General features: G+C 35.4%; 1 protein-coding gene across 1 annotated transcript in view; it reads right to left on the reverse strand.

The window, feature by feature from the left end:
- Nucleotides 1-27,192, reverse strand: part of LOC144959410 (uncharacterized) — an 84,255-nt gene that overhangs the window by 45,218 nt on the left and 11,845 nt on the right. Inside the window, exons 4-5 of the mRNA XM_078891988.1 lie at nucleotides 23,665-23,875; nucleotides 11,867-12,154 (exon numbers count right to left, since the gene is read on the reverse strand). Of these exons, the coding sequence (XP_078748114.1) occupies nucleotides 11,867-12,154; nucleotides 23,665-23,875 (499 nt within the window). The remainder of the gene's footprint in view (nucleotides 1-11,866; nucleotides 12,155-23,664; nucleotides 23,876-27,192) is intronic.

The following is a 27,192-nucleotide window of genomic DNA, read 5'->3' on the forward strand; positions in this document are numbered from 1 at the left end:
CGGTACTGCTGTACTTCATATCGACGAAAACAGTAAACCAAGAACACTTCCATGCCGAAATGTACCACTCGCATTGAAAGCAAAAGTCAAAAACGAACTGGACAGATTGACAGAACGGGGCATAATTGAGCCTATCACTAAACCCACTGCTTGGGTCAACCAAATGGCTGTGGTTGAAAAGACAAACGGCAAAATAAGAATATGTTTAGACCCTCAACAGCTAAACAAAGCCCTCAAGCGGGAACATTACAAAATGCCGACACTCGATTACATACTTCCGAATCTCAACAACGCCAAAATTTTCAGCAAATTTGACGTCAAAGAAGCGTTTCATCATGTAAAACTTGATGAGGAATCCTCAGAACTCACCACAATGATTACACCATTTGGCAGATATCGTTGGCGTAGATTACCTTTTGGTCTCTCTGTAAGCAGCGAAATATTTCAACAACGGCTAAACGAGGCTATCGAAGGCCTATCAGGCTGCACGAACGTTGCTGACGACATTCTCATATTTGGATCATCTGTCACAGAACACGACAACAACGTAAAAGCATTGAAACTTAGATGCAAAGAGAAGCGAATCAGATTGAATGATGAAAAAGCTTGCATCCAGCAATCAGAAATACAATTCTTAGGACACGTCATTAATGGAAACGGCGTGTAGATTCCAAGACCCACATTTGTCAAAGTACTTATTTTTTACACCAAAAAGCTTCTTTACAACACAACCCCGGGTTCCCCACTAAGAGGAATACACTAAATTTTTAAAATCATTTTAAATATGTAAAAAAAACCCATAATACATCAAAACAGGAGATGTTTTAAAAGGGACAAAAAATTTAAACTCCTAAAACTTAACTTTTCTTTGAATGTTTTCCCTCCGACTAGATACCCGGGCCAGGGCCGGGGCCCAAAAACCAAGTAATCTCTTTCAAAGAAAAAGGGACAAAAAGAGGTTGGAAAAAAAGGATATAAAAGATAGAAGAAACGGGTAAGACCCCCCTCCCCCACTATCAAGGTCGGGAAAACCTCCCCCAAAAACCCATTGAAATTCTCTGAGGGGTATTAAACTGACCAGTTAAATTTTATATAAAAAATTGTCGTAATTTATTTTTATTCGGTCACCACATTTTGTTTGGGCTCCCCTTTCCTTTTTTTTTAAATTTAAATTTATTTAAAAGAACCCCTATTCCAACATGTCATCGAAAAAATAACCCCACACAGTCAGGGGTTGAAAGTTACTCAATGATTTTAAATTTGGGGGGTTTGAAAAAAAAATCCTGCAACTACCAAAAAAGGGGAAAAAAAGAAGTGGGGTTTAAATTTATAAAACACTATAAAAAAACTAAATATAAAGGGGCACATTTGCCGGTTTTTTTTTTTTTCAAATTTCCCGGGCCCAAGACAAAAAAAAAACGGCGAGCCCTTTTTTCAAAAAAAAAAACCCCCGGGCCCATGCCAGGGCAAAATTTTCCCACCCAAATGAACCCCCAATTTTTTTAAGCAAAAAACACATGGCTATGTTTATTCCCTTTATTGGAGAGAGAGTGCCCCCTTTAACATTCAAAAAATGCAGAGTTTATTTTTAAAGGAAATTTATGTTTTGTTTGGAAATCAAAAACAGTTCAAAGTTTGGGGTTTAAATGATTATTTTCAACCCAAAAATTTTTGACGGGCCCACAATGGGTTTCCCCCAAACTGCATCAAGCAAAGCAAAAACATGAACAAAAATTTACAAACTTTTAACCCAAACCCAAAGGGGCTATATAGAACAAAAATTTTCATTTTGGGGAAAGGGTTTTGGGGAATTTCAAAAGAAGGGGTTTTGAATAAAATTCTTTTCGGGAAAATTCCTGGGTTTCAAAAAAATATGGGTTTGGGGAATATTCGATATTATAAACGCTCCCCCAAAAAAAACCAAAATCCCTCACCCTTTAAAGAGGGCATTTCCTTGTATTGTAGAACAAACCCCCCTTTAAATTCCCATTTAGCTCCCAATGACTTAAGAGACCCTCAAGGGGGCAAATTTTTTTCAGTGATTTCCCAGATCAGGGAAATGATTCAAACGTTTCCAATTTTCACGTAATTCCCCTTTGACGTGATTTAAAAAGGGCTGGGTTTTTTGTTGGCGGCTTTGGGGGATGGGAACAGTGCCATGCTAAAATTTTTTTTGATACATGGAAAGGGCTTAAAATAAGCTTTGTTTAGATACTTTTGTCAATTTCGTATCTATTATAGTTTTGAAAATACAAAATGATTATTATTATCATTATTATTATTATTATCATCATTATTATTACTATTATTTATTTTTATCATTATTATTACTATTATTTATTTTTATCATTATTATTATTATTATTATTGTTGATTGGTTCTATAAGAATACGAACACCTTTTACTCTAAGACATCATTACATACAATTATATAACAACTTCCGTTTTCTAAACCTCGCTCTCACTCACTCTCTTCTCAAGCCATCAATACTCATCACGATCATCACTCATTACTTTATCATTTATTAATAAAGTTATATCTTTTCATTCGGCTCTGTCAATGTTATTCATTGTCTTTGGTTATGTTCCCAATCATCATGGTGGCAGCGGCGTAAAGAACTTCCTCGTCCTGTGAGTTAACAACGAAAACAATTAATTGTTATTCTATCAAGTTCATCATTATCTCGGGGAATCCCCCCGCATGGCATTTTCTCACTCTCAAGGGCAATAACTCTTGGAAATCAGAATTAATCGCTCCTAAGTGACATTCTCGCCAAAATTTTCTATCCAAGGGAAATAACCAACTAAATTATCACAATCACTGTTTGCTTATTTTTTTTGAAAGAGTTGCATCCCTGCAATTATGGCAACTTCGAGATCAACAATGTCAATTCCTCCGCCAAGACCACTCAACATGGAAGGCAACTTATACTTCGAATTGGCGACAATTCTCTCGTGACTGGACTAATTTTGAAATCGCTACTGGCTGAAAAAGGGGATGACAGATGCTACACTCCTATCTTGCATCGGACGAGCAGCTATGAATATTTACGATGGCTTCAATTTCGAAGGAAAGGAAGAAACGTTCGAAAATATTACTGAAAAATTTAAGCTTTTCTGTGTGGGGAAAAACTATGAAAGTTATGAGAGATATATTTTCAACTCCCGACAACAAGGACAGGAAGAATCGTTTGAAATGTACCTCTCGAGCTGAGAAAACTGATAAAATCTTGTAATTACGGCACTATTGAAGATAGCCTTCTCCGTGACAAAATCATAATTGAATCAAATGTGAGGAAACAAGAAAACACCTGCTACAAACAACAAGACCTTACACTACAAAAAGCAATTGATACTTGTCGTACACATGAAACAGCCAAAACACAACTACAAAACATGACACTACAGATCACACCATACAGAAGGTACATCAAACATGACACTACAAGATCACACCATACAGAAGGTACATCAAACATGACACTACAAGATCACACCATACAGAAGGTACATCAAACATGACACTACAAGATCACACCATACAGAAGGTACATCAAATGACACTACAAGATCACACCATACAGAAGGTACATCAAACATGACACTACAAGATCACACCATACAGAAGGTAATCAAAGCAAAACCATTACTCATCGTCTCGACATTCTCTTAGAAAACCCCAATCTTCTCATTCAAAACCTCAATTTCCTCAGCAACGGCATCGATCTTCTCACTCTCACTCTCACAAAACAACAATCCTCTACACAATGGATACACTGTTGCAAATTCTGTGGCAAAAGTCACGAAACGAATCAAAGAAAAATGTCCAGCTTGGAATTAAACATGCAAAGCTGCAACAGAATGAATATTTTTCATCAAAATGCTCTCGCATTCATACGATTCAGAACGAACATAACACCTCATACTCAGACGAAGATGAAAACAATTATGTTATGAAGCTGGGTACAACAGCAATATCAGCTAGTATGATCGTTAACTTCAAAAAAGTTAAATTCCAACTTGATACTGGTGCGGACGTAAACACCATAGAGAGGAAATACGTGTTTTCACAACAGATCAAACCAACACGTAAAACATTGGTTTATGTGGAACAAAGAGAAACTATTCCTTCGGTGAGGCAAATATCAAACTAAAATCCAAAAACTGGAAAAAATGACATACATCACTTACTCTGTTGTCGAAGATGGATTCAACAATCTATTAGGATTGAATACTCTCAAAGAATTGACCCTCATCAAAATCGAACATGAAATTTCATTGCTAATGTAAATGACAGCAAAAATGATCAAGTGGACGTCGGTGACCTCGGTACTGCTGTACTTCATATCGACGAAAACAGTAAACCAAGAACACTTCCATGCCGAAATGTACACTCGCATTGAAAGCAAAAGTCAAAAAACGAACTGGACAGATTGACAGAACGGGGCATAATTGAGCCTATCACTAAACCCACTGCATGGGTCAACCAAATGGCTGTGGTTGAAAAGACAAACGGCAAAATAAGAATATGTTTAGACCCTCAACAGCTAAACAAAGCCTCAAGCGGGAACATTACAAAATGCCGACACTCGATTACATACTTCCGAATCTCAACAAACGCCAAAATTTTCAGCAAATTTGACGTCAAAGAAGCGTTTCATCATGTAAAACTTGATGAGGAATCCTCAGAACTCACCACAATGATTACCCATTTGGCAGATATCGTTGGCCCTAGATTACCTTTTGGTCTCTCTGTAAGCAGCGAAATATTTCAACAACGGCTAAACGAGGCTATCGAAGGCCTATCAGGCTGCACGAACGTTGCTGACGACATTCTCATATTTGGATCATCTGTCACAGAACACGACAACAACGTAAAAGCATTGAAACTTAGATGCAAAGAGAAGCGAATCAGATTGAATGATGAAAAAAAACTTGCATCCAGCAATCAAAATACAATTCTTAGGACACGTCATTAATGGAAACGGCGTTCAAAATGTGCGTAATTTACTTTTCTATTCGGTCCCCAATTTTTTTTTAGCTGCCATTCTTTTATTTTAATTTAACTTATTTGAAAAACCCCTATTCCAACATGTCAGTCGAAGAAAATAACACACACAGTCATGGTGGAAAGTTACTCAATGATATTAAGGGGGGTGTTCAGAAAAAAAAAATCCTGCAACCCCAAATAAGAAAAAAACAGAATGGGTTAAAATAAACACTATAAACTAAATATAAATGGCGACAGTTGCCGGTTTTTTTCATTTTCGAATTCCGGCCAGACAAAAAAAAAACGGCGAGACCTCTTTTTCAAAAATAAAAATCCGGCCATGCCATGGCGAACTTTCACCCATGCACACAGTTAAGCAATAAACAGCATGCTATGATTGAGTTCTTTATTGGAGAGAGATGTGCATCCATACACATTCATAAATGGCAGAGATATGTTTATGGTAATATGTGTGTTTGGTATTCGAACAGTTCAAAGTTGGGTTAAGTGATTATTTTCACCAACAATTATGAGCGGGCTCACAGTGGTTGCTCATAAACTGCATCAAGCAAAGCAAATCATGAACAAATTGACAAGCTTAACCAAATCAAGGCGCTATATAGAACAATCTGACATTTTGCAAAGGCTTAGAATTTCATAGGGAAGAGTTGAATATATCTTTCGAGAAATCCTGGGTTCCAGAAAGGTATGTGGCCATTGGATACTGATAACGCTCACACAAACGTGTCATCACCTTGAAAGAGGAAATTTCCTTGTAGTTGTAGGACAAGCCCTTAGAGTTCCGATTTAGCTCCGAGTGACTTAAGAGACACCTCAAGGCGGCAAATTTTGTCAGTGATAGCGAGATGCAGGGAAGTGATTCAATCATTTCCAATTTTGTCACGCGAATTCCTCTTTGACGTGATAAAATGACTGGTTTGTTGTTGGCGGTTTGTGTGGATGGGAACAGTGACTATGCTAAAATTTTTAATAATACATGGAAAGGACATAAACTAAGCTTTGTTTAGATACTTTTGTCAATTTCGTATCTATTATAGTTTTGAAAATACAAAATGATTATTATTATCATTATTATTATTATTATCATCATTATTATTACTATTATTTATTTTTATCATTATTATTACTATTATTTATTTTTATCATTATTATTATTATTATTATTGTTGATTGGTTCTATAAGAATACGTAACACCTTTTACTCTAAGACATCATTACATACAATTATATAACAACTTCCGTTTCTAAACCTCGCTCTCACTCACTCTCTTCTCAAGCCATCAATACTCATCACGATCATCACTCATTACTTTATCATTTATTAATAAAGTTATATCTTTTCATTCGGCTCGTCAATGTTATTCATTGTCTTTGGTTATGTTCCCAATCATCATGGTGGCAGCGGCGTAAAGAACTTCACTCGTCCTGTGAGTTAACAACGAAAACAATTAATTGTTATTCTATCAAGTTCATCATTATCTCCGGGGAATCCCCCCGCATGGCATTTTCTCACTCTCAAGGGCAATAACTCTTGGAAATCAGAATTAATCGCTCCTAAGTGACATTCTCGCCAAAATTTCTATCCAAGGGAAATAACCAACTAAATTATCACAATCACTGTTTGCTTATTTTTTTTGAAAGAGTTGCATCCCTGCAATTATGGCAACTTCGAGATCAACAATGTCAATTCCTCCGCCAAGACCACTCAACATGGAAGGCAACTTAGCTTCGAATTGGCGACAATTCTCTCGTGACTGGACTAATTTTGAAATCGCTACTGGGCTAGAAAAAGGGGATGACAGATGCTACACTCCTATCTTGCATCGGACGAGCAGCTATGAATATTTACGATGGCTTCAATTTCGAAGGAAAGGAAGAAACGTTCGAAAATATTACTGAAAAATTTAAGCTTTTCTGTGTGGGGAAAACTAATGAAAGTTATGAGAGATATATTTTCAACTCCCGACAACAAGGACAGGAAGAATCGTTTGAAATGTACCTCTCGGAGCTGAGAAAACTGATAAAATCTTGTAATTACGGCACTATTGAAGATAGCCTTCTCCGTGACAAAATCATAATTGGAATCAAATGTGAGGAAACAAGAAAACACCTGCTACAACAACAAGACCTTACACTACAAAAAGCAATTGATACTTGTCGTACACATGAAACAGCCAAAACACAACTACAAAACATGACACTACAAGATCACACCATACAGAAGGTACATCAAACATGACACTACAAGATCACACCATACAGAAGGTACATCAAACATGACACTACAAGATCACACCATACAGAAGGTACATCAAACATGACACTACAAGATCACACCATACAGAAGGTACATCAAACATGACACTACAAGATCACACCATACAGAAGGTACATCAAACATGACACTACAAGATCACACCATACAGAAGGTACATCAAAGCAACCATTACTCATCGTCTCGACATTCTCTTAGAAAACCCCAATCTTCTCATTCAAAACCTCAATTTCCTCAGCAACGGCATCGATCTTCTCACTCTCACTCTCACCAAAAACAACAATCCTCTACACAATGGATACACTGTTGCAAATTCTGTGGCAAAAGTCACGAGCGAATCAAAGAAAAATGTCCAGCTTGGAATAAAACATGCAAGAGCTGCAACAGAATGAATCATTTTTCATCAAAATGCTCTCGCATTCATACGATTCAGAACGAACATAACACCTCATACTCAGACGAAGATGAAAACAATTATGTTATGAAGCTGGGTACAACAGCAATATCAGCTAGTATGATCGTTAACTTCAAAAAAGTTAAATTCCAACTTGATACTGGTGCGGACGTAAACACCATAGAGAGGAAATACGTGTTTTCACAACAGATCAAACCAACACGTAAAACATTGGTCATGTGGAACAAAGAGAAACTATCTCCTATCGGTGAGGCAAAAATCAAAACTAAAAATCCAAAAACTGGAAAAATGACATACATCACTTACTCTGTTGTCGAAGATGGATTCAACAATCTATTAGGATTGAATACTCTCAAAGAATTGAACCTCATCAAAATCGAACATGAAAATTTCATTGCTAATGTAAATGACAGCAAAAATGATCAAGTGGACTCGGTGACCTCGGTACTGCTGTACTTCATATCGACGAAAACAGTAAACCAAGAACACTTCCATGCCGAAATGTACCACTCGCATTGAAAGCAAAAGTCAAAAACGAACTGGACAGATTGACAGAACGGGGCATAATTGAGCCTATCACTAAACCCACTGCTTGGGTCAACCAAATGGCTGTGGTTGAAAAGACAAACGGCAAAATAAGAATATGTTTAGACCCTCAACAGCTAAACAAAGCCCTCAAGCGGGAACATTACAAAATGCCGACACTCGATTACATACTTCCGAATCTCAACAACGCCAAAATTTTCAGCAAATTTGACGTCAAAGAAGCGTTTCATCATGTAAAACTTGATGAGGAATCCTCAGAACTCACCACAATGATTACACCATTTGGCAGATATCGTTGGCGTAGATTACCTTTTGGTCTCTCTGTAAGCAGCGAAATATTTCAACAACGGCTAAACGAGGCTATCGAAGGCCTATCAGGCTGCACGAACGTTGCTGACGACATTCTCATATTTGGATCATCTGTCACAGAACACGACAACAACGTAAAAGCATTGAAACTTAGATGCAAAGAGAAGCGAATCAGATTGAATGATGAAAAAGCTTGCATCCAGCAATCAGAAATACAATTCTTAGGACACGTCATTAATGGAAACGGCGTTAGGCCAGATTCTCAAAAAGTAAAAGCAATTACTGAAATGCCAGCTCCTAACGATGTACAAGGCATTCGACGTTTTTGTGGACTTGTACAGTACCTTGCACGGTACATCCCTAACTTGTCTTCAAGTGCAGAACCACTTCGTTCACTCACCCACAAAGACACTCCTTTCAACTGGTTCGATACTTGTCAAAACGCTTTCAACGAAATAAAAGACAAGATCGCAACTGCTACTTATCTCGCATACTTCGATCAAAAGGAACAACTCTACCTACAAGTCGACAGTAGTGGTGACGGTTTAGGTGCTGCTCTCATTCAGCATGGTCGACCAATAGAATTTGCTTCACGTGCTCTCACTAATTCGCAAAAGAAATGGGCTCAAATCGAAAAGGAAACACTCGCCATAGTATTCGCCCTGGAACGTTTTCACCAATACACCTACGGCCGACCAATAATCATACAAAACGATCACAAACCTCTCGAAAATATCCTCTCAAAACCTCTGGGCGAAGCCCCAAAACGATTACAAAACTTGATGATGAGAATTAACAAATACAACATCAAATTCGAATTTGTTCCTGGATCACAGCTAAAATTAGCAGATACTCTCAGTCGTGCATTCTTGAAGGACAGTGCAGAAATAGAAGAACACTATATTAATGCTATTGAAATCCGCGACGTAACTCTGGATAAAATAAGATCAGAAACTCAAAAAGACAATTCTCTCCAAACGTTGATAAAATATGTTCAAAGCGGATGGCCAAAAATAAATGAATTACTTCCAGAACTGAAATCCTATCACCAAATCAAAGATTTCATTGATATTTCTGATGGACTACTGATGAAAGGAGAAAGAGTCATTATTCCAAAATCTTTGCAATCAGAGATAAAAACGCATCTACACAGTTCTCATTTTGGATGTGATTCCATGATACGACGGGCTAGATCAACCGTTTATTGGCCCAACATCAATGCAGATCTCAAACTACTTGTTAACTCTTGCGATGCCTGTCAGAAATACAAACCATTGAACACGAAAGAACCACTGACTCTCCACGACGAAGGGACACAGGCATGGCAAAAAGTAGGAATTGATTTCTTTGAATTTGAACAGAGAAACTACATCGTGTATGTTGACTACTTCTCAAACTTTATTGAAGTTGAAAAACTCGCCAATATTACCACGTCCAACTCAATCATGACGCTCAAGAAACAATTTGCTAGATACGGTATACCTCAAACTTTAATTTCTGACTCTGCAGCACAATTTCAGTCAGAAGAATTCAAAACATTTTGCAAAGATTGGAACATCGATCACAGAATGTCTTCACCTGGTCATCATCAATCAAATGGAAAAGCAGAATCAGCAGTAAAAACAATTAAACGCATGATGAAAAAATGTTTCCACTCAAAGACCGACCCATACGAAGCTATGTTGGAAATTCGAAATACACCAAGAGACAATATGCCCAGTCCAGCCCAACTTGTTTTCGGTAGACCAACGAGATCATTCATACCCACAATGTTTCAAACTCAACAAACTGACCCGAACATTATAAACAACAGAAACCGCCGACGTGGCGCAATCAAAAAACATTATGATCGAACGGCAAAACCACTATCAGAACTCTCTCCTGGACAGCCTGTCTAATTCAAACCGCTAAACAGCAATGTTGCTCAGAAAGGCATCATCAAAAGCAAAAACAACAAATCATATATCATCGAAGGTGACAACACTGCTAATGCATACCGGCGCAACAGACGATATATTCATCCACGCAACTACGATACTTGTGCAACACCCAATTCCAATGTACGATCACCCAATGACGGTAGACATGCTCATGACACTCAACAGCAAGAAAAACACACAGGATATGAACTATCGTTGAACATTGACAATAATGAACATACTGCTCAACAACGTCACAGAAAAATAAGAAATAAACCTCGTTGGTTGAATGACTATATTCAATATTGACCATTCTCTGGATAATATAGAACAAAGTGAACAATGACAGATAACATCATTATAAATAATTAATAGACTCATCATTTTTTTTCTGTGAAAATTAATTTAGAGAATCTCTTGTTTTAAATATTTTTCTTTGGGGAAAGGAATGAATGGATGGATCAATTTATCTCATATCACTGTACTTCATAATCATTTTTTTAAAAGAAGAAAGGATGTTGATTGGTTCTATAAGAATACGTAACACCTTTTACTCTAAGACATCATTACATACAATTATATAACAACTTCCGTTTCTAAACCTCGCTCTCACTCACTCTCTTCTCAAGCCATCAATACTCATCACGATCATCACTCATTACTTTATCATTTATTAATAAAGTTATATCTTTTCATTCGGCTCATCAATGTTATTCATTGTCTTTGGTTATGTTCCCAATCATCAATTATCATCATTTATTTTTATCATTATTATTATTATTATAATTATAGCCATCATCACCAGTGGATTCATACGAACAGACAATTGGTGATTATCGAAGACTAGATGAGAGATGGAAGTCATGGCCAAGACAGAACCTTGCGGAATTCAAGATGATGACGAAGATAATACAAAACACGGAAAGTGGTCAGAGAATAGATAAAAAGAATGGCCAAACCATTGCAATAATGCAGGTCAAAAGACTCTCGGTAATGTCTTGGCTTGCATGTAGTGAAATAATGGGAGAAATTGTCAATTGTGACAAACCGTCTTTAAAAAACCCACTATTATGGCAGTACGAGCAAGATGCAAACATTTTTTAAAAAAATAAATGAAATCTAATTATAAATTCTGAACAATAAGTGAGAATAATTTGCTTTGTAAAAAATAATGAAAGTCATTTCAGGAACTTAAAAAAGCTGAAAGTTTGTAATGGTGATTTTTTACTTTAATTCCAATTTTAAGCACAAATATAATTATTTACCTTGACAAAATATTATATCGTTTTGAGACTGTTGGTTACATTTGAATAAGTACAGTTTGATTTTAAAAATAAAAAAGTAATGATAGAAAGAAAAAAAAAGTAAACAAACAAGAATTCTGAACTTACCTCGCAGCAGGACCTCTGTGGTTTGATTGCAAGCATCAGCAATATACGAGACATATATCTTGCCTTCTGAAGAGGCTACTTGAGTGCTAATTTCAAATTCTGTACTAGTAGAATTAAGATCCTTTTTGTTCGATCCCTGGATCCTGAGGTAGTGGTTGGCAGTATTGTTTATTCCAGTGACGTTGTAAGTTATGTGCAATGTTACATCTCGTTTGACAGTATAATTTTGATATCCCTTCCGCCAACTCTTTGTTTCACCATTGACAGTGAGAAACTGTAGTTGCCCATCTAAAATTTCAAAATAGAGTAGATTCTAAAATAAAGAAGCGATGAGGACAAAACGCCTAATATTATCCATGGCATATCATCTTTAGAGGAAAAACAAGTAAAGTTGTTTCAACCTGGGAAAAAAAGACCTATTTTTCAACTAAACAATAAAAAGTCAAGGGGGAAAAAAATCTGAATTTCATTTAAGCAAATAAATAATGAAAATCAGATTTTTTAGAGACAACTAAATTAACTAACTGAATTAGGGTCAATAAAAAGAATCTGAATGTACAAATCTGCATAAATTAAATGTTTCAAATGCTATCAGGCATCCATTAGCGCTACATCAGCTTTTTGTGACATGTCTGTATCCATTTCACTCAAGCATGTCTATGTTTCACCCTTCAGCACTGTGGTTTGGATGATGATGATGATGATGGGAGGTACCAGGTTTGACTCCCTGCTGCGCTGTGTGGGCTTAACCAAGTCCCGTTCACTTGAAGCACTGCATAGGTTGTTCTAGCCTTCCCTTGGAATAGACACTAAAAAATTCCCCTTTGAGATGAATTACTTGAAGTTATTTTTTTTTTTTTACTATTACTTAACTGCTTTTTTTGTTTTTGTTTTTGGAAACAAGGCATACATTAATCCAAAATAGGAATTGAACCCAATACAATCTGGCATTGTCTCTAGAACAACACAGTAAAGACACTTGGTCAGTGATATTCTCCTATACAAATTCTACAATCATAAGTCACGCACCTCTTGTTTCTTTTTCAGCTACTTGATCGCAAATTAAATCACGGAAAAGCATTTTCTATTTGTGAAAGTAATAAACTTGTTGTTGTTTAAATGCAGCAACAAAGAAAGAAAAAGACAGAAGGAACTGAGCCATAAACGGTTTCTCTCCACAATTTTCTATCGTGCTGTGAACAATATCTTGATTACTAGAAAACAAATAAAATATCAAGATTGGTACCAAAGGTGCAGTCAGAATTTGTGGTATTTATAGCAAATAATCAATGAGTGTCTTTTAATTCAATTTTTATTTCATGAGCTATATATGTTAACAATTGGTATTGATGCAGTTTTAATGAGCATCAAAACAAGGTTTTGATATACCGAGTGAAATTAAAAAGAAAAAACAAACAAACAAATAAAAGACACTAGTTTTTTTAATCTGCTCAATCCCTTATCACAAGTTGTTTCTTATAACTAGAAATTATGTAAGTGAAAAATAAAGACAGATATTTATATGCTGTCATCATTGTTGACATAATTCAAGCCTCCTTTAGTGAAGAAGAAAAACATGTGTTAAGTAATACAACACAACCTTCATCACAATGATTAAACAAATAAAGTCATTTTAAATCATAAAATGATTAAATAATGTTTAAAAACGTTATATAAAAAAAGCTTTGTATTACCAAAAAACGAATCTAAAAACTAACAACTAAAAGATTATTTAAATATATATTTACTGTGAGTTGAATCATTGATTCTGAAGTGGCGAACGACTGCGCAAAACATTCAGCCAGAGGTACGTTTGTCAGTTGTATGCAAAGTTTTGTTTGTGGAAATTTCTTACTGATCAAAAGTATTATTTTCAAGAAATTCGTGTCTCTTAGTGAGTGGTGGCTTTAGTTTGTGGTTAAGAGTTTTAATTCTGTACAATTTCTTTAGTTTTGGTGATTTTCTTCTTCTGCAGTCTTCACTTTAACCCAAGTTTCGTTGCAAAGACATTGACAGTTCACATTCAATACCAGCGCCAGATTCTTGTTCCTGTATATTCGTCCTTGACATTTGTAACTTTTGGGATCTCTTGACTCAGGCTATCTGCATCAAGATTTTGATTTTATTTCTTGGAAAAAGTCGGTTTACGTTTTGTTATTTTTATGTGGACTAAAAATTCTCTTAACAAATGTAATAAGACCACATTCAATTATATTAAAGGTTTGGGCACAATAACCTCAACTAACTGGTCAGTACCTTTGCTAGAATAAGAAGCTCACACCAATTAACAAGCCTGACACAAAAACAGTCTTTGAAGCTCTTAAATCTTTAATTTCACCTTCAAACGCTTTCCTTTGTGGTATGTCTTCAATGTAAGGAACACGCCACCCAAAACAATACTCAATCTCAACATTTAGCAAAATCCCTTTCTTCCCTTGATCTTCCCGTAACAATGGTACCCGTTCGTCGATTACACGAGATAAGGCTGTCACAGCGTAATTAATTACCGCCGCAGGTGATCCGGTAAGGGGAGAGCACTGAGTAAGAATAAAAATGCAAATAACGTGCATTTTAAACTTATTCTACTGCCTTGACATCGAGTAAAGCACCCGATCTTTTACAACTAATTATTTCATTCACTTCTCTTCTTTAATATTGCTTTTTTGTGGTGAAATTCCATTGGAAAATAAATTATTTTGAGCTGACAAAGAAGGTAGGTAAAATCTTGCTTTTTAATGTTATTTAATTTAGAAAAATATTAAAATAATTACAATGTCACCATGAAGTTTTCTTTTTTAAGAGTCTATTTATAGTAAGCATATCTATTTCTATCACAGTGAAAACAGAATGTTCATTTAAGCAATAGTTTTTGAGTTATGAGCGTTTGAAATTAAAGTGATTGAATTTAGTAAAAGAGATAGTTTGTCAACGGAAAAAATGAAGTATATAACCTACTTGTAACATAATATTACAACAGCTGAATGTATCTTTTTTTTACATTTCAAGACCACGTACTACAGACCTGCCAACCTTCCCAGGATGAAAAGTGTATTCTATGACCCTAAAAAGTGTATTTTGTCCGCGTGAGTGGAAAAAAAGTGCCCACTATACACAAATTTATATAAAAGCTAACACCAAACCCAAATCAAAATAAACTCTGATCTTCATCATTCAAGCAATCTCTAGTGATTAAAAAATTATCGATTTATCAAGAAACTCAATGACTATTTTAAATTAGCATAAGGCTTAGAAATTGCAATATCTAAGGAAATTGCTTTCGAAACACTCAAATAAATGACCAAAAGGCCCCAAACATGTACGTAGTATTGATGCTAGTGCCAGTGGAAGAAGTGGTGGTTGTTGTAGCTATGGTGCTCTAGTGGTGGTGGTGATGATGATGAAACTGTGGTGGATGTGGTGGTGGTTGTGGCACTGACAATGCTGTGATGGCGGTTGTAGAAGTGGTGATGCCATGATGGTGGTGGTAAGAGATGATGATGCTGATAAACCAAATAAACTTGTGATGGTGATATCTGCTAGCCCAGTAAATCAGTTATGAGTAAGTTTTGAGATATATTATTTGGGAGAGTGGTCTTCAATTCAATACATGACATTTTGCAGCAGTGGCAAGATACTTCCATATATGTTATCTAATGATCCATCTCTCTCTCTCTCTTTTTTTTTTCTCGAGCATTCACTCCTCCTCCTCCTCCTCCTACTACTACTACTTTTACTACTACATCCTACTAATACTATTACTTTGGTCAAATGATGGGAAATTCCTAAGTATGTAATATGCAAAGACAAGTTAAATACTTCTAAAATGGTTATGGAGAATGCATTTTGAACCAAATACTGTTCCTAAAACTGCCCACTTTGTAATTCAAGACTCGGATGAAATAATTAAGGAAAAAAAGATCATTATAAATTTTATAAATCAAAATAGAGTAATTTTAGTTATTATAAAGGGAAATAACCCATTTATTTTAAAATAATTAGCAATACAGATTTTAATTGAAGGCTTCAAAGTCAAAGATATTGGTTCAATTAAATTTTCACTTAGAATTTTCTATTTAATAAGTGGCAAAAGTTTAAATGTGGTCTGAGACTATTTAAAGTATAAAACAAGCTTCTATGCATAATCCTATGCAAATCCTCAAAAATGTATGAGAAAAATATTGGTGAAAACCGGCATCATATAAGCAACTGAAATGATAACTATAGTATTAAATGTGATGCATCATTCATTCAGAAACACAGTCAACAGTTGGTGTACGACACGTGTGTATCAATGCATCAAATGTAGCAACATCATTCACATCACACATCTTTTAAAAAATCGTATTAAATCCACGAAAATCGTATCCGCGTATTTGGGGTCCAAAAATCGTACTAAAATACGATTAATCGTACTGGTTGGCAGGTCTGGACTATAATATTCAATGTACCTGTGCTTATTTTTGTTATTCTTTTTGTTATCTTCATTTAGCCAAGCTAGTTCAATTAAATTTTAAAGTATCATTGTTCTTATTCTTATCTACTCGTGCCTGAGAGCCTAATTGGGCGTTACACATACTCTCGCTCCCACACACACGCTCTCTCTCTCTCTCACACACATATATATATATTCCTTAATATCAATCATTCTAATTACATGTTATATGTTATTTTATCTAAACAGATCATGGATATGGAACATTCTTAGGATAGCCATATTTTCAAACTAGAAAACTTGTGTAGGTTTTAAAATGTAACAATCCGGAATGTAGTGGATTTTCAAAAGGATATTATCATTTGTCACATTGATGTCTTCCAAGATGTATTAGGTTGTCATTCCCCCTTCATATGTAGCAAATCTGTCTCATCAATCAATAACATCAAACATAATGGTGGTGTGGCAACGCTAAATTACTTTCTAAGAAATACACAGAAAGATGTAAATATCTGGACTGGGTATCATTCTAAAGTTGGGGACATGTGTGTGGCTCTTGCAGAACACATGATTCATTTAGGGAAGGAAATATATTTAAGACAAAGGCAGAACATTACACCTGAGGAAACAGAAACTGAACGAAAGCAACACACCGATCTTGATGTAAATATTAATGAAGGCCTTGACTGTGAAAATTACTCATACACAGAACCGACCACAGTAGAAGAAAATTCGGAAACAGAAATACTTATGCAGCTCGTGAGAGCACTTGCTGGACAAGAGATGCCTGGAATTCATGACGGTATTCAAAATTACGAAACAAATAAACAAACGAAATGTAAACTGCAAATTGAACACTCAATTCCCATTGCTCAATCAACACCTGTTAGAATGAAAGATGCATCTACAAGTCAATTCAAATCTCCACGCAAAAATACAGTTCAAATAAATAGCGCAACGTCACCCATAACAAAGGGGCAGTTAATTGTATTGCCGCACGAACAGGACCTCAGCAATCACCCATTAAGTAGAGAAGAAACAATAAGTGCAAGACTTATAAAAAGAAAATTGAATATGTCAGAAGATAAATAACAATTGAATTAAAAACTAAAGGTCAGTCTATATAGTCCTCAGAAAGATTACACGACCAAGGAAATTGGCATCAGCCGTAAGTTCACCTCAAAAGAGGCGAGCCCGTGAAATAGAAAATTTGCGATCAGTTGTCGCCGGAAAAACAAATGAAAGCATAATTACACAGCAAGTAGCGGAACTGAAAAGATTACGGGGAAACAAAAAGGGTTAGGATTTAAAAAGAAGGAATTGTCAGCACAGGAAGCCCTAGCAATGAAGGAAACAATGAACATAACTTATCGCCAACTCAGAATCCAGACTCAGTTTTTAAAACCTCATGGCCCAATACTTCTGAATGAGCATGCAATTCGAGCAGTTCATAAAGATATAACAGAAGGAGAAATTGAAGTGAAAGAGAAATAATTTGAAAACCCCAAAACGTTCGAGGATTGCATATCAAGTGCTGCCTAATGAAAGATTTGACAAGGTTTGTGACAAAAATGCTTGACTAACATAATAGCAAATCGATGCTTACTTGGCACAACGGCACAATACCAAGTGACGAAATTTGGCTAAAGGTTGGTGGTGACCATGGCAAAAATAGTTTTAAAATGGCTCTCCATATTTTGAATGTACTGAACCCCATGCAAAAAAGTATACCACATGTTAGCAATGGTCAAGATAACAGACATGATGCGTAATATGCAGACAATTTTAGATGAACTTAAACCACAACTTGATAGGTTGAGATATATGGTATGGAGGGGGAAAAGTATCAGATTGGTTTGTTTTTTGAGATTACTGGTTTCTTTGCAAACTTTATGGAATGTCGGGGCCCTCTGGTACTTTTCCATGTCTATGGTGCAAAACCAGCAAACGTCAAATGCAGGATCCATTACAAGTAATAAGAGGCTGAGCCAAGAAATCTTGAATCTCTCCATCACAATGTTGAATCTTTCTACAATGATGGCGGGGTCATCAACAATGCTAGATATTACTTATAATCGTATTCATCCACCGATGCAGAACGCCAACTTTAAATTTGACTTACAGGAGTTTCAGACACCACTCGTAGGAATTTCAAAGCCGAAAGAGGAATTTCCACACACAAGAAAAAGGAATTGTGTTTACATATTGTATAGTTCTAAATAGATAACTGATTAGAATTAAAATATGATACATAAACACATTGCCAAATACAATCCAAAAGTTCCTTATTTCAAATGAAGTAAAGCGCCAAAACCTAATGGTAGAGATTTTAGTACTGGTAGTAATGTGGTGTTGGTGGTTGTATTAATAGTAGTAGTGATGATGAAGATGTGATAGTGGTTGTTGTTTGTAGTAGTATGGTAGTGATGATGATATGTGGTGGTGACTGTTGAAGTAGTAGTTGTAGTGATGATGATGATGTGGTGGTGGTATAGTGGTTGTAGTAGTTTTTGTTTGTTTGTTTTTAAGGGTTTTACGGCCCTTGCAACACATTAAGGTCATATCAGCGCCAGTAAAAAGGAAGAAAATGGATAGTAAAAAGTTATAGAATTAAAATTAAAGCACAAAAGAAAAGGTAAGACAAAGGGGAAATTGGTTCAAATAGGAACAGATGTAAATTCCAAGAGCACACAGTCAAAGTACATAGTTTGAGATCACTGATAAAGTCTCATCCAGACACAAGCACAGTCCAACTAAGAGGAATACACTCAAATGTTTACCAATCATAAATAATAATATGTAAACTAAACATAATACAATGCATTAACAGAGAGATGATTTACAAGGAAAAAAATATCATCTCCCAAAACATAACTTTAGTACTATACATTCGGACTGTTTTCCATCCCAGCCAAGGAACTCCGGAAAGGATCAGGACAAAACTAAGTGAAATCATTCCAAGACAATGACAGGAAACAATTGGAAAACGGGTATGGGGAATAGAAGACACAGCATGTACTCCCTACCCACTATGGGAGGTCAGGATCCCCACCCAGGTTCTAGTAGTTGTGGTCGTGATGATAATGATGTGGTGGTGGTTGTAGTAGTGGTGGTAGTGTTGTTGATGTGGTGGTGATGGTGGTTGTAGTACAAATGGTAGTGATGATATTGTGGTAGTGGTTGTTGTAGTAGTAGCCGTGGTAGTGATGATAACGTGGTGGTGGTTGTTGTAGTGGTAGTGGTAATGATGATGTGGTGGTGGTGGTGGTTGTAGTAGTAGTGGTAGTGATGATGTGGTGGTGGTGGTTGTAGTAGTATTGCTCGTGATGATGATGTGGTGCTGATGGTTGTAGTAGTAGTGGTAGTGATGATGATGATGATGTAGTGGTGGTTGTGTGTAGTAGTAGTAGTAGTAGTAGTAGTAGTAGTAGTAGTAGTAGTAGTAGTAGTAGTAGTAGTAGTAGTAGTAGTAGTAGTAGTAGTGGTGGTAGTGATGATGATGTGGTGGTGGTGTTTGTAGTAGCAGTCGTGGTGGTAGTGATGAAGATGAAGTGGTGGTGGTGCTTGTAGTAGTAGTGGTAGTGATGATGTGGTGGTGGTGGTGGTTGTAGTAGTAGTGGTAGTGATGATGATGTGGTGGTGGTGGTTGTAGTAGTAGAGGTCGTGATGATGATGTGGTAGTGGTGATTGTAGTAGTAGTGGTAGTGATGATGTGATGCTGGTGGTTGTAGTAGTAGTGGTATTGATGATGATGTGGTAGTGGTGGTTGCAGTAGTAGTGGTAGTGATGACGATTTGGTTGTGGTGGTTGTAGTAGTAATAGTAGTGATGATGATGTGGTGGTGGTTGTAGTAGTAGTGGTAGTGATGATGATGTGGTAGTGGTAGTGATGATGTGGTGGTGGTGGTGGTTGTAGTAGTAGTTGTGGTAGTGATGATGATGTGGTGGTGGTGGTTGTAGTAGTAGTGGTAGTGATAATGATGTGGTAGTGGTTGCAGTAGTAGTGGTAGTGATGATGGTTGTAATACTAGAGGCAGTGATGATGATGTTGTGGTTGGAAAGGGGGGGGGGGTATCCTTGGAACAAATTGACCTCACCGGAATTTGACAGAAGTTGCCCGGAGCCCGGAATTTTTTGCTCCAGACCGGAGTTTTTTCCGGTGAAACCGGAGTTTTGGCATCACTGCACCAATGGTATCGATCGATGTTGATCATGTTTCTCCACCTTATCTCCACTTATTACTTGGAATTGTTACAAAGCATCACAAACTTTTAGAACATAAACTCAAACGTTTTGATGACGCCTTATCTAAAGAAAAGGCCAAAAGAAATGTATGAACTGAAGACAGAGAAAGATTTCGTCAAAACATGCATTATAATGGCTGATACGGACAAATGTGTGAGGAAAAAATGGGAAAAAGAATTGAAAAAAGTGAAACAGAGAGATTATTTGAATTAAAACACAGAAAAGACCAACGAAGAGGTCCTGCCATGAAAGCTGTCCAATCAGTTCTTGATAAAAACAAAATAGTTTGACAGGCATTTCACGGTGGACATTTTATTGGCAACCATTGTCATAAATATATCACAAAGAAGGTCTACACACAACTCACCAAGGCAGCAATTAACATTGTTACCACAAACACTCAACAAGACACTTTAGTAACACACATCTTAGACTTAGAAAGTAAATTCAATGATCTCAATGATCAATTCAGGAATGTGCATCTAGCCATTTCTCACACACAACCAATGACAGATCATGATATTGACAAAGCAACGGAAGCTATTAATGCATGTTTACAACTTAATAGAACGCAATATCCACATTCAATTACACCTAAACTACATATTCTTGGACATCACTGCGTTCAGTGGATGAGATGCTATAAATTTGGGCTTAGATTTCATGGCGAGCAGGGTGGCGAAATGCTTCATTCTACCATAGCAAAGTTAGAACAGAGAGCAAGAGGAATAAGGAGTGAAAGTACAAAGATGTCTTTCATTATGGAATCATCCATACTTCAAACGGCACCCGAGATAACGTGTCACTTTTCTGAGCAACAGGAGGACAAAGATGGATTTTAGATGCAAACATTTATGTAAATAAAACCAATATTATTAATTTTTATGTTTATAATTATATAAAGTGGATTTCTGATGTAAATAGGAATGGTATGTGAAAATACAACTTTCATTCAGTATCATAGTATAATCTATTAATATTTAAACATGTAGACCTTCAATAGAGAGATAAAATAGAAACAGCCAAAACTACTATATTTGGCAACGTTGAAAGCGGAAGGCATTGTCAGTCAATGGCTAAACCTTCTAGTCTGTGCACTTCAAAGGGTTATAACAATACCCCCGTGACAATTCTGTGGACTAACACCCCAATTTCTGCCTCATAAAATACACTCTCTATTGATGTGAGGCAACCCGTTATCGTCTTGCATCCACCTGCATTTGCTTGTCAGAGAACAAAGAAAACCCAACTTCAAAAGCTTGTATCTTCGCCCTGGCTGCTGAATTGAGGTAAATAATTAATGTTCTGTTTTCCTCGTTCTTTTATCTTTCATTTAATCCAAAAAAAATATATAAAGTCCAGGGTGACAATATTAAAATATTTGTTGAAAAGTAAACATTAACTTAATTTATTTTTTTTTGCTCATCAAAAGTGTCTAAATTGGTCGACAATTTAGCTTTAATTTATGATAAAGAATGCTTTGTATTTGGTAACAAAATAAATTTATTAATTGTCTCATTTCGTGGATGGTAAAGACAGGTCTTTGACATATAATAATATTAAAGTACATCTAATTAAAGGCAACGATAAATTGGCAGATAGTGAAAAAAATTATGGGTGGTGTAAAGTGCTCGTACAGGTACCACAACAGGTCAGCTGGGGTTCAGATTGCGGTCAACAGCGGCGGTTAATGGGTTTTTGGGAAACAGCTAAATGTTCATTCGTTCGGTGCTGTGGGAATATAAAACAATCTCAGGGGCCTAATCGAGTGAGTATGAAATATGAGTCAAGACTTCTAACCTGCAATCATCTGCTGCAGCTGTTGACATGGAGGCATGATAGGGCATCACATCGTCCTGGAAAAGCACATTTCCATTTCGAAGCTTCCCTGGATATTTTGCATCTGACTTAGTCTATTTAAGAGTTCCCATTCACTGAATTGTTCTTAAGATGATAGTCAAACATATTAATTCCTTCCTGTCACAAATCTGTCATTTTTTTTTTCAGAATGCTAGGAGAATTTCACAATAGCATCTTTCGTCTTTCATTTGCTATAGCTTTCTTTTGACAAAGTTGAATTTCCGATTCACATGCTTCTGTGTGCAGCAACATAAAAAGTTTATATTAGAAGTTTCCAATATTTTACGTGTAATCTTATGAGAAATTGATGTTGTCCTAAACATGTCGTGCGATTCGACCGATTTGTTCAAAGTCAAAACTATTCATATTTGATCAACCCTAGTCTATATGAGGCTGTGCCAAAAGGTCGTTTAAGTGAAACTCACCACAAAGAGACCCCAATTCTAAATCATTTGGGACAACTAAGGAAAAAAGGGTTTTCATCAAATGACGGCTATCTCACCAGAACAACATGACATAACAATATTCATGCAGTTAAAAAAAACCCCAAAAAACACTCAAAAACACTAAAACGTCAATCTATATATTCAAACATCTTCCAAGTATTCATTTGCACCCCACACCATTAAAGATTAGAACGTTCTTCCTTTTGCACTCAAAATAAATGATATTTGACATATTACTGAACAGTACACTAAGAGTGGTATTTGCTATAAGGCTGTATCATTAAAAAAAACAAACAGTTCATTGATTGTCTGGATAATTAATGGAAGATCTACTAATAATATTGTTCTTATTCCAACTGCTCAGATCTGCAACAGGCAAAACAAAATGTAAATTTTTTATATAATCCTATTTAAAAATATGAATAGCAAAAGAAAGAATCCATATCAATACAAGATAAAATGTATGATTGTTATCCTTATCTAAATGATTACCACCATACCATTCTATAAGTTAGAATTAATATGGAGTCAAACAAACTGTTTCTGGGCAAAACAAAATATTATCTTAATTTGTGATCGAAATAAATAGAAAAATAAAAGTAAGATGAATGAATAAATGTGATATGCAGTATGGTTGGATATAAATTGATTATTATGGTCTATTTGCTTTTTGTTTTCAATAAAAAGAAGTTATTTCTGAGTAAAATAGCATTTATTGGCACCTAAATTGTTCTTCAATTTCGAATTTAAAAATAAAAATGATTAAAATTATGATGAAAACTAGAGAAAAGTGATAATCAGTACTCTTGGACATACCTTGTGTGACTGGATAAATCTGCCAATTACTCCGTACCAGGTAATATGTTGTTCTTTGCAAAATGACTGCTGAAAAGGCAACTCCACTATATACAGCCTTTGAATCGAGGCGATATTTGAAGTGGTACTCATCTCCATCTTGTTCATAGCAATAAAAAAAATTATTTTCAATAGGTTTACAGAGGCCAGGACCGTAATTTGCTTGTATACTCTGTGGATGAGCAGAGTGAGCACTGAACTGATGTAAGGTCCTTAGAAATTCGTTACTCTTCCAATAGGTTTAAAAAAAAAAGAAGAAAAAAATAGGTTCGAACTTTAAACATATAATAATTCCTAACTCAAAATCATCACACTATTTCAGGAAATACCAGTCTTAATATGAACAATGCTGTAAATCTTTTGGAAGCTTGTTCCAAAGGGTTGGGACATTTTTTAAAAAAAGAGAGTCCTCCACATGTCACATAAGAGCTCTTTCCCAGAATATTTAGCAGTTTTCCATTGGATGACGAGTGAAGAGTTTGGGTCGGTGTATAGAACCTCAGTCTGTCATAGAGTTAAGTTAGTTGACATGTAAAGACTTTTAAATCAAAATACCAGAAATTTGAATAATATGTGACCCAATGCCTCAAAACGGTATTATGTCGGGATGAACAAGGTGCTGGAAATTCAATTTATCGATACAAATATTATAAAACTTTGGCTTAGTTTTTCTCTTCATTAAGTTGGAGAATAGATATTATTTCTTGCATTGCAGAAAACTCGAGCTTCAATTTCTCATCAAGTTGTTTCAATATTCCCTTTCCAAAAGATATTTTCATCTCTTCATAATACTGTTCTGACCGATTATATCCGTAGTTAACCGGGTTACTTCTACCCAATGCCTATTTATTACATTTTTTTGAGACAAATTGTAACCATATGGTTCAAAGCTAATGGTTTTAGTTTTTGCATGTTAATGGCAGTTGAATAAAACTATTTATGTACAGACTCTGTAATATTTGGCTGATCTAAAATGGCAAATTCTGTCTTTTCATCATTTATTCAACATTATTTGTTGTCATCCAATGTTTGACATTATGTACACACTTGTTAATGGTAACTAATGTTTGACTTAGATCATTTTGTTCAGATGTCATATATATCTGTCTAGTTTCTTTTGTAAATGAATATATAATGGCTGGTCTGATAATATTGAGGGGTAAAGGGAAATTGAGTCATTGAAAAAAAAAACTAAATTATGCCTCACAGTGTTCCAAATTGCTTCTCAGCGATCTTTTAGTCTGAGTCACTGAACCGTGAAGTCAGTGATTTCACGGCAGGTAATCTTAATCCTTACTAATCCCTATCTTCCGTTTTTTTTGTGTTAATTCAAACATTTTTTCACCCCGATAATTGAATATAACATTATATTTTTTAGTTGAATATCATTTACCCTCCTTTGCTGCACATCATTGTGAAATTTTCATCAAAATAAGTTTATTGGTTATGTTGTAACTTGGGTTATAAAAGTATGTACATAATAGAATTTTGAAAAGTGATTTCTCAAATATAATTAGTTATATCTCATTAACCAAACGATAGATTTCCTTCGTTGATAATTTATAAGTTTTTAAATTTTATTGTCTTTTTGGTGTGAAAGTTCGGTTAGTGCGCGAAGCGTAGTTTATTTTTAATTATTTTTTTGGTTTCACCTATCAGGTAAAAAGGGAACATACACTTGAGATACACTTAAAGATCTCAATTCACTATGTTGTTTATGTGCTAAAGGTGCACTAACAGTTAAAGAAAAGGCTGAAAACAGGAAAAACATTTTTTGTAAAGACTTCAAAAATGAAATCAAACTGTTCTTTGACATTGATATTGGAACGGACCTTAAAAATAAACATTCAGAAGTTATATGCTATAAATGTGAAAAGAAAATGAGAGACATGAAAACATATAAGAGTACTAGCAGTTGTAGAATCTTACAAGACCTGTGAATTGCTCTCTGATGTGCCTCAAGAGAAAAAAAGAATGGGAAACTAAGATCCCAATCACAGAAGAAAAAATAACCTTAGTTGTTCATAAAGAGAAACTGTCAGAACGATATGGGCCAGTCTGCAGTTCTCTTGATGATATATTAAAAACAAACACAATCATACCTCAAGTACTATATCATAGTCGTAGCTTCATAGGAAATCATTGCCATAGATATTACACACAAGACGTTTACAAAAAACTCACTGAAAATGTTGTTTCTAAAACATACATGTATACAAATAATAAATTAATCAGAGATAAAGCTGAAACTATAAAAAAATGTTTTGATGAAATAAATGGAGCTTATTCTGAAATACATTCACTAATTTTTCACACAAAACCAGTCACAGAGACAGTAATAGAAAGTGTTAATAGCAAGATAGAGAAATATATGACAATATACCGTAATTACTTTCCTCAAAATGTACTTCCAAAACACCACATATTGGAAACCCATTGCATACCTTTTATGAAGAAATATACTTTTGGTCTAGGTCTTTTAGGAGAACAAGGAGGTGAATTGTTACATTCAACAATTTCAAAAATTGAAAAGAGAACACAATCAATGAGAACATAATCATCTCAATTGAAAACAATACTAAAAAGTAACCTCCTGCAGGTTTCTCCTGATATCATGTCGTATGTGCCCCCCCAAAAAAGAAAGTTAGAGAGAAATGGAAATTTGATGAATCAAACAAAATAATACTTAAACATCTTAAAATATTTGACAGATTACGTGGTTAAACTTCCTCTAAAAATAGAGCTGTTATTTGTATATTTTGAGTTATATGTTGCTTTCTCAATCCCCTCCCCTTTTTTTCTCTTTTCTCTCTATCCCTTTCTCCCTCCAACTATCCTCCGTTCAATAGCTACATCCTCCACCACAAATCTTTTTGTTCTTTCTCATACCTAAACAGATCCATACACATACCAACACACACTAGCAACTCCCCATCTCTAACACAAATACACACACACACATACACAAATATAAACACACACATGCATTGACACGCAAATTAATACGCAAATTACTTAATATCTAATTTATAAATGGGTTTGGACGTATTAATGGACTCTACTAGTTTTCACAATGACTTTTAAAATAAAATGAATTCAATTTTTTGTAAACACAGATAAAGTGCTGGGTATCTGCTTTTTAAAGAAAGTGAATATATAATATTAAAGTATTTTGATGGCATTCTAAATATATTCTGTAATCTGGAGTTGTAATACAAGATAAATTGCATATTGAATCCTCAAGGACGTCGAATGTTGAATGGGAGGGTTCAAATATCAGACGGAATAGTGAAATAACCAAATTTCCGGCACATGTGAAATTTTGTGAGTAATTAGAAATAGTCTTTGACTTTTAATTAGTGAATTTTTTTTTCACTTTGGTCGTTTAAATTTTTAGATAATTAAGAGTTTATTATGCATGTTTGAGTGAATTTTTTTTCAAAAATACTCTGAAAGTTAATGCTTAGTGTGAAAGTTATATACATCTTA

This window comes from Berghia stephanieae, chromosome 14 (genome assembly GCF_034508935.2).
Source record: "Berghia stephanieae isolate SIO BIC M18660-M18661 chromosome 14, UCSD_Bste_1.3, whole genome shotgun sequence".
In the NCBI taxonomy this organism is placed as follows: Eukaryota; Metazoa; Mollusca; class Gastropoda; order Nudibranchia; family Aeolidiidae; genus Berghia; species Berghia stephanieae.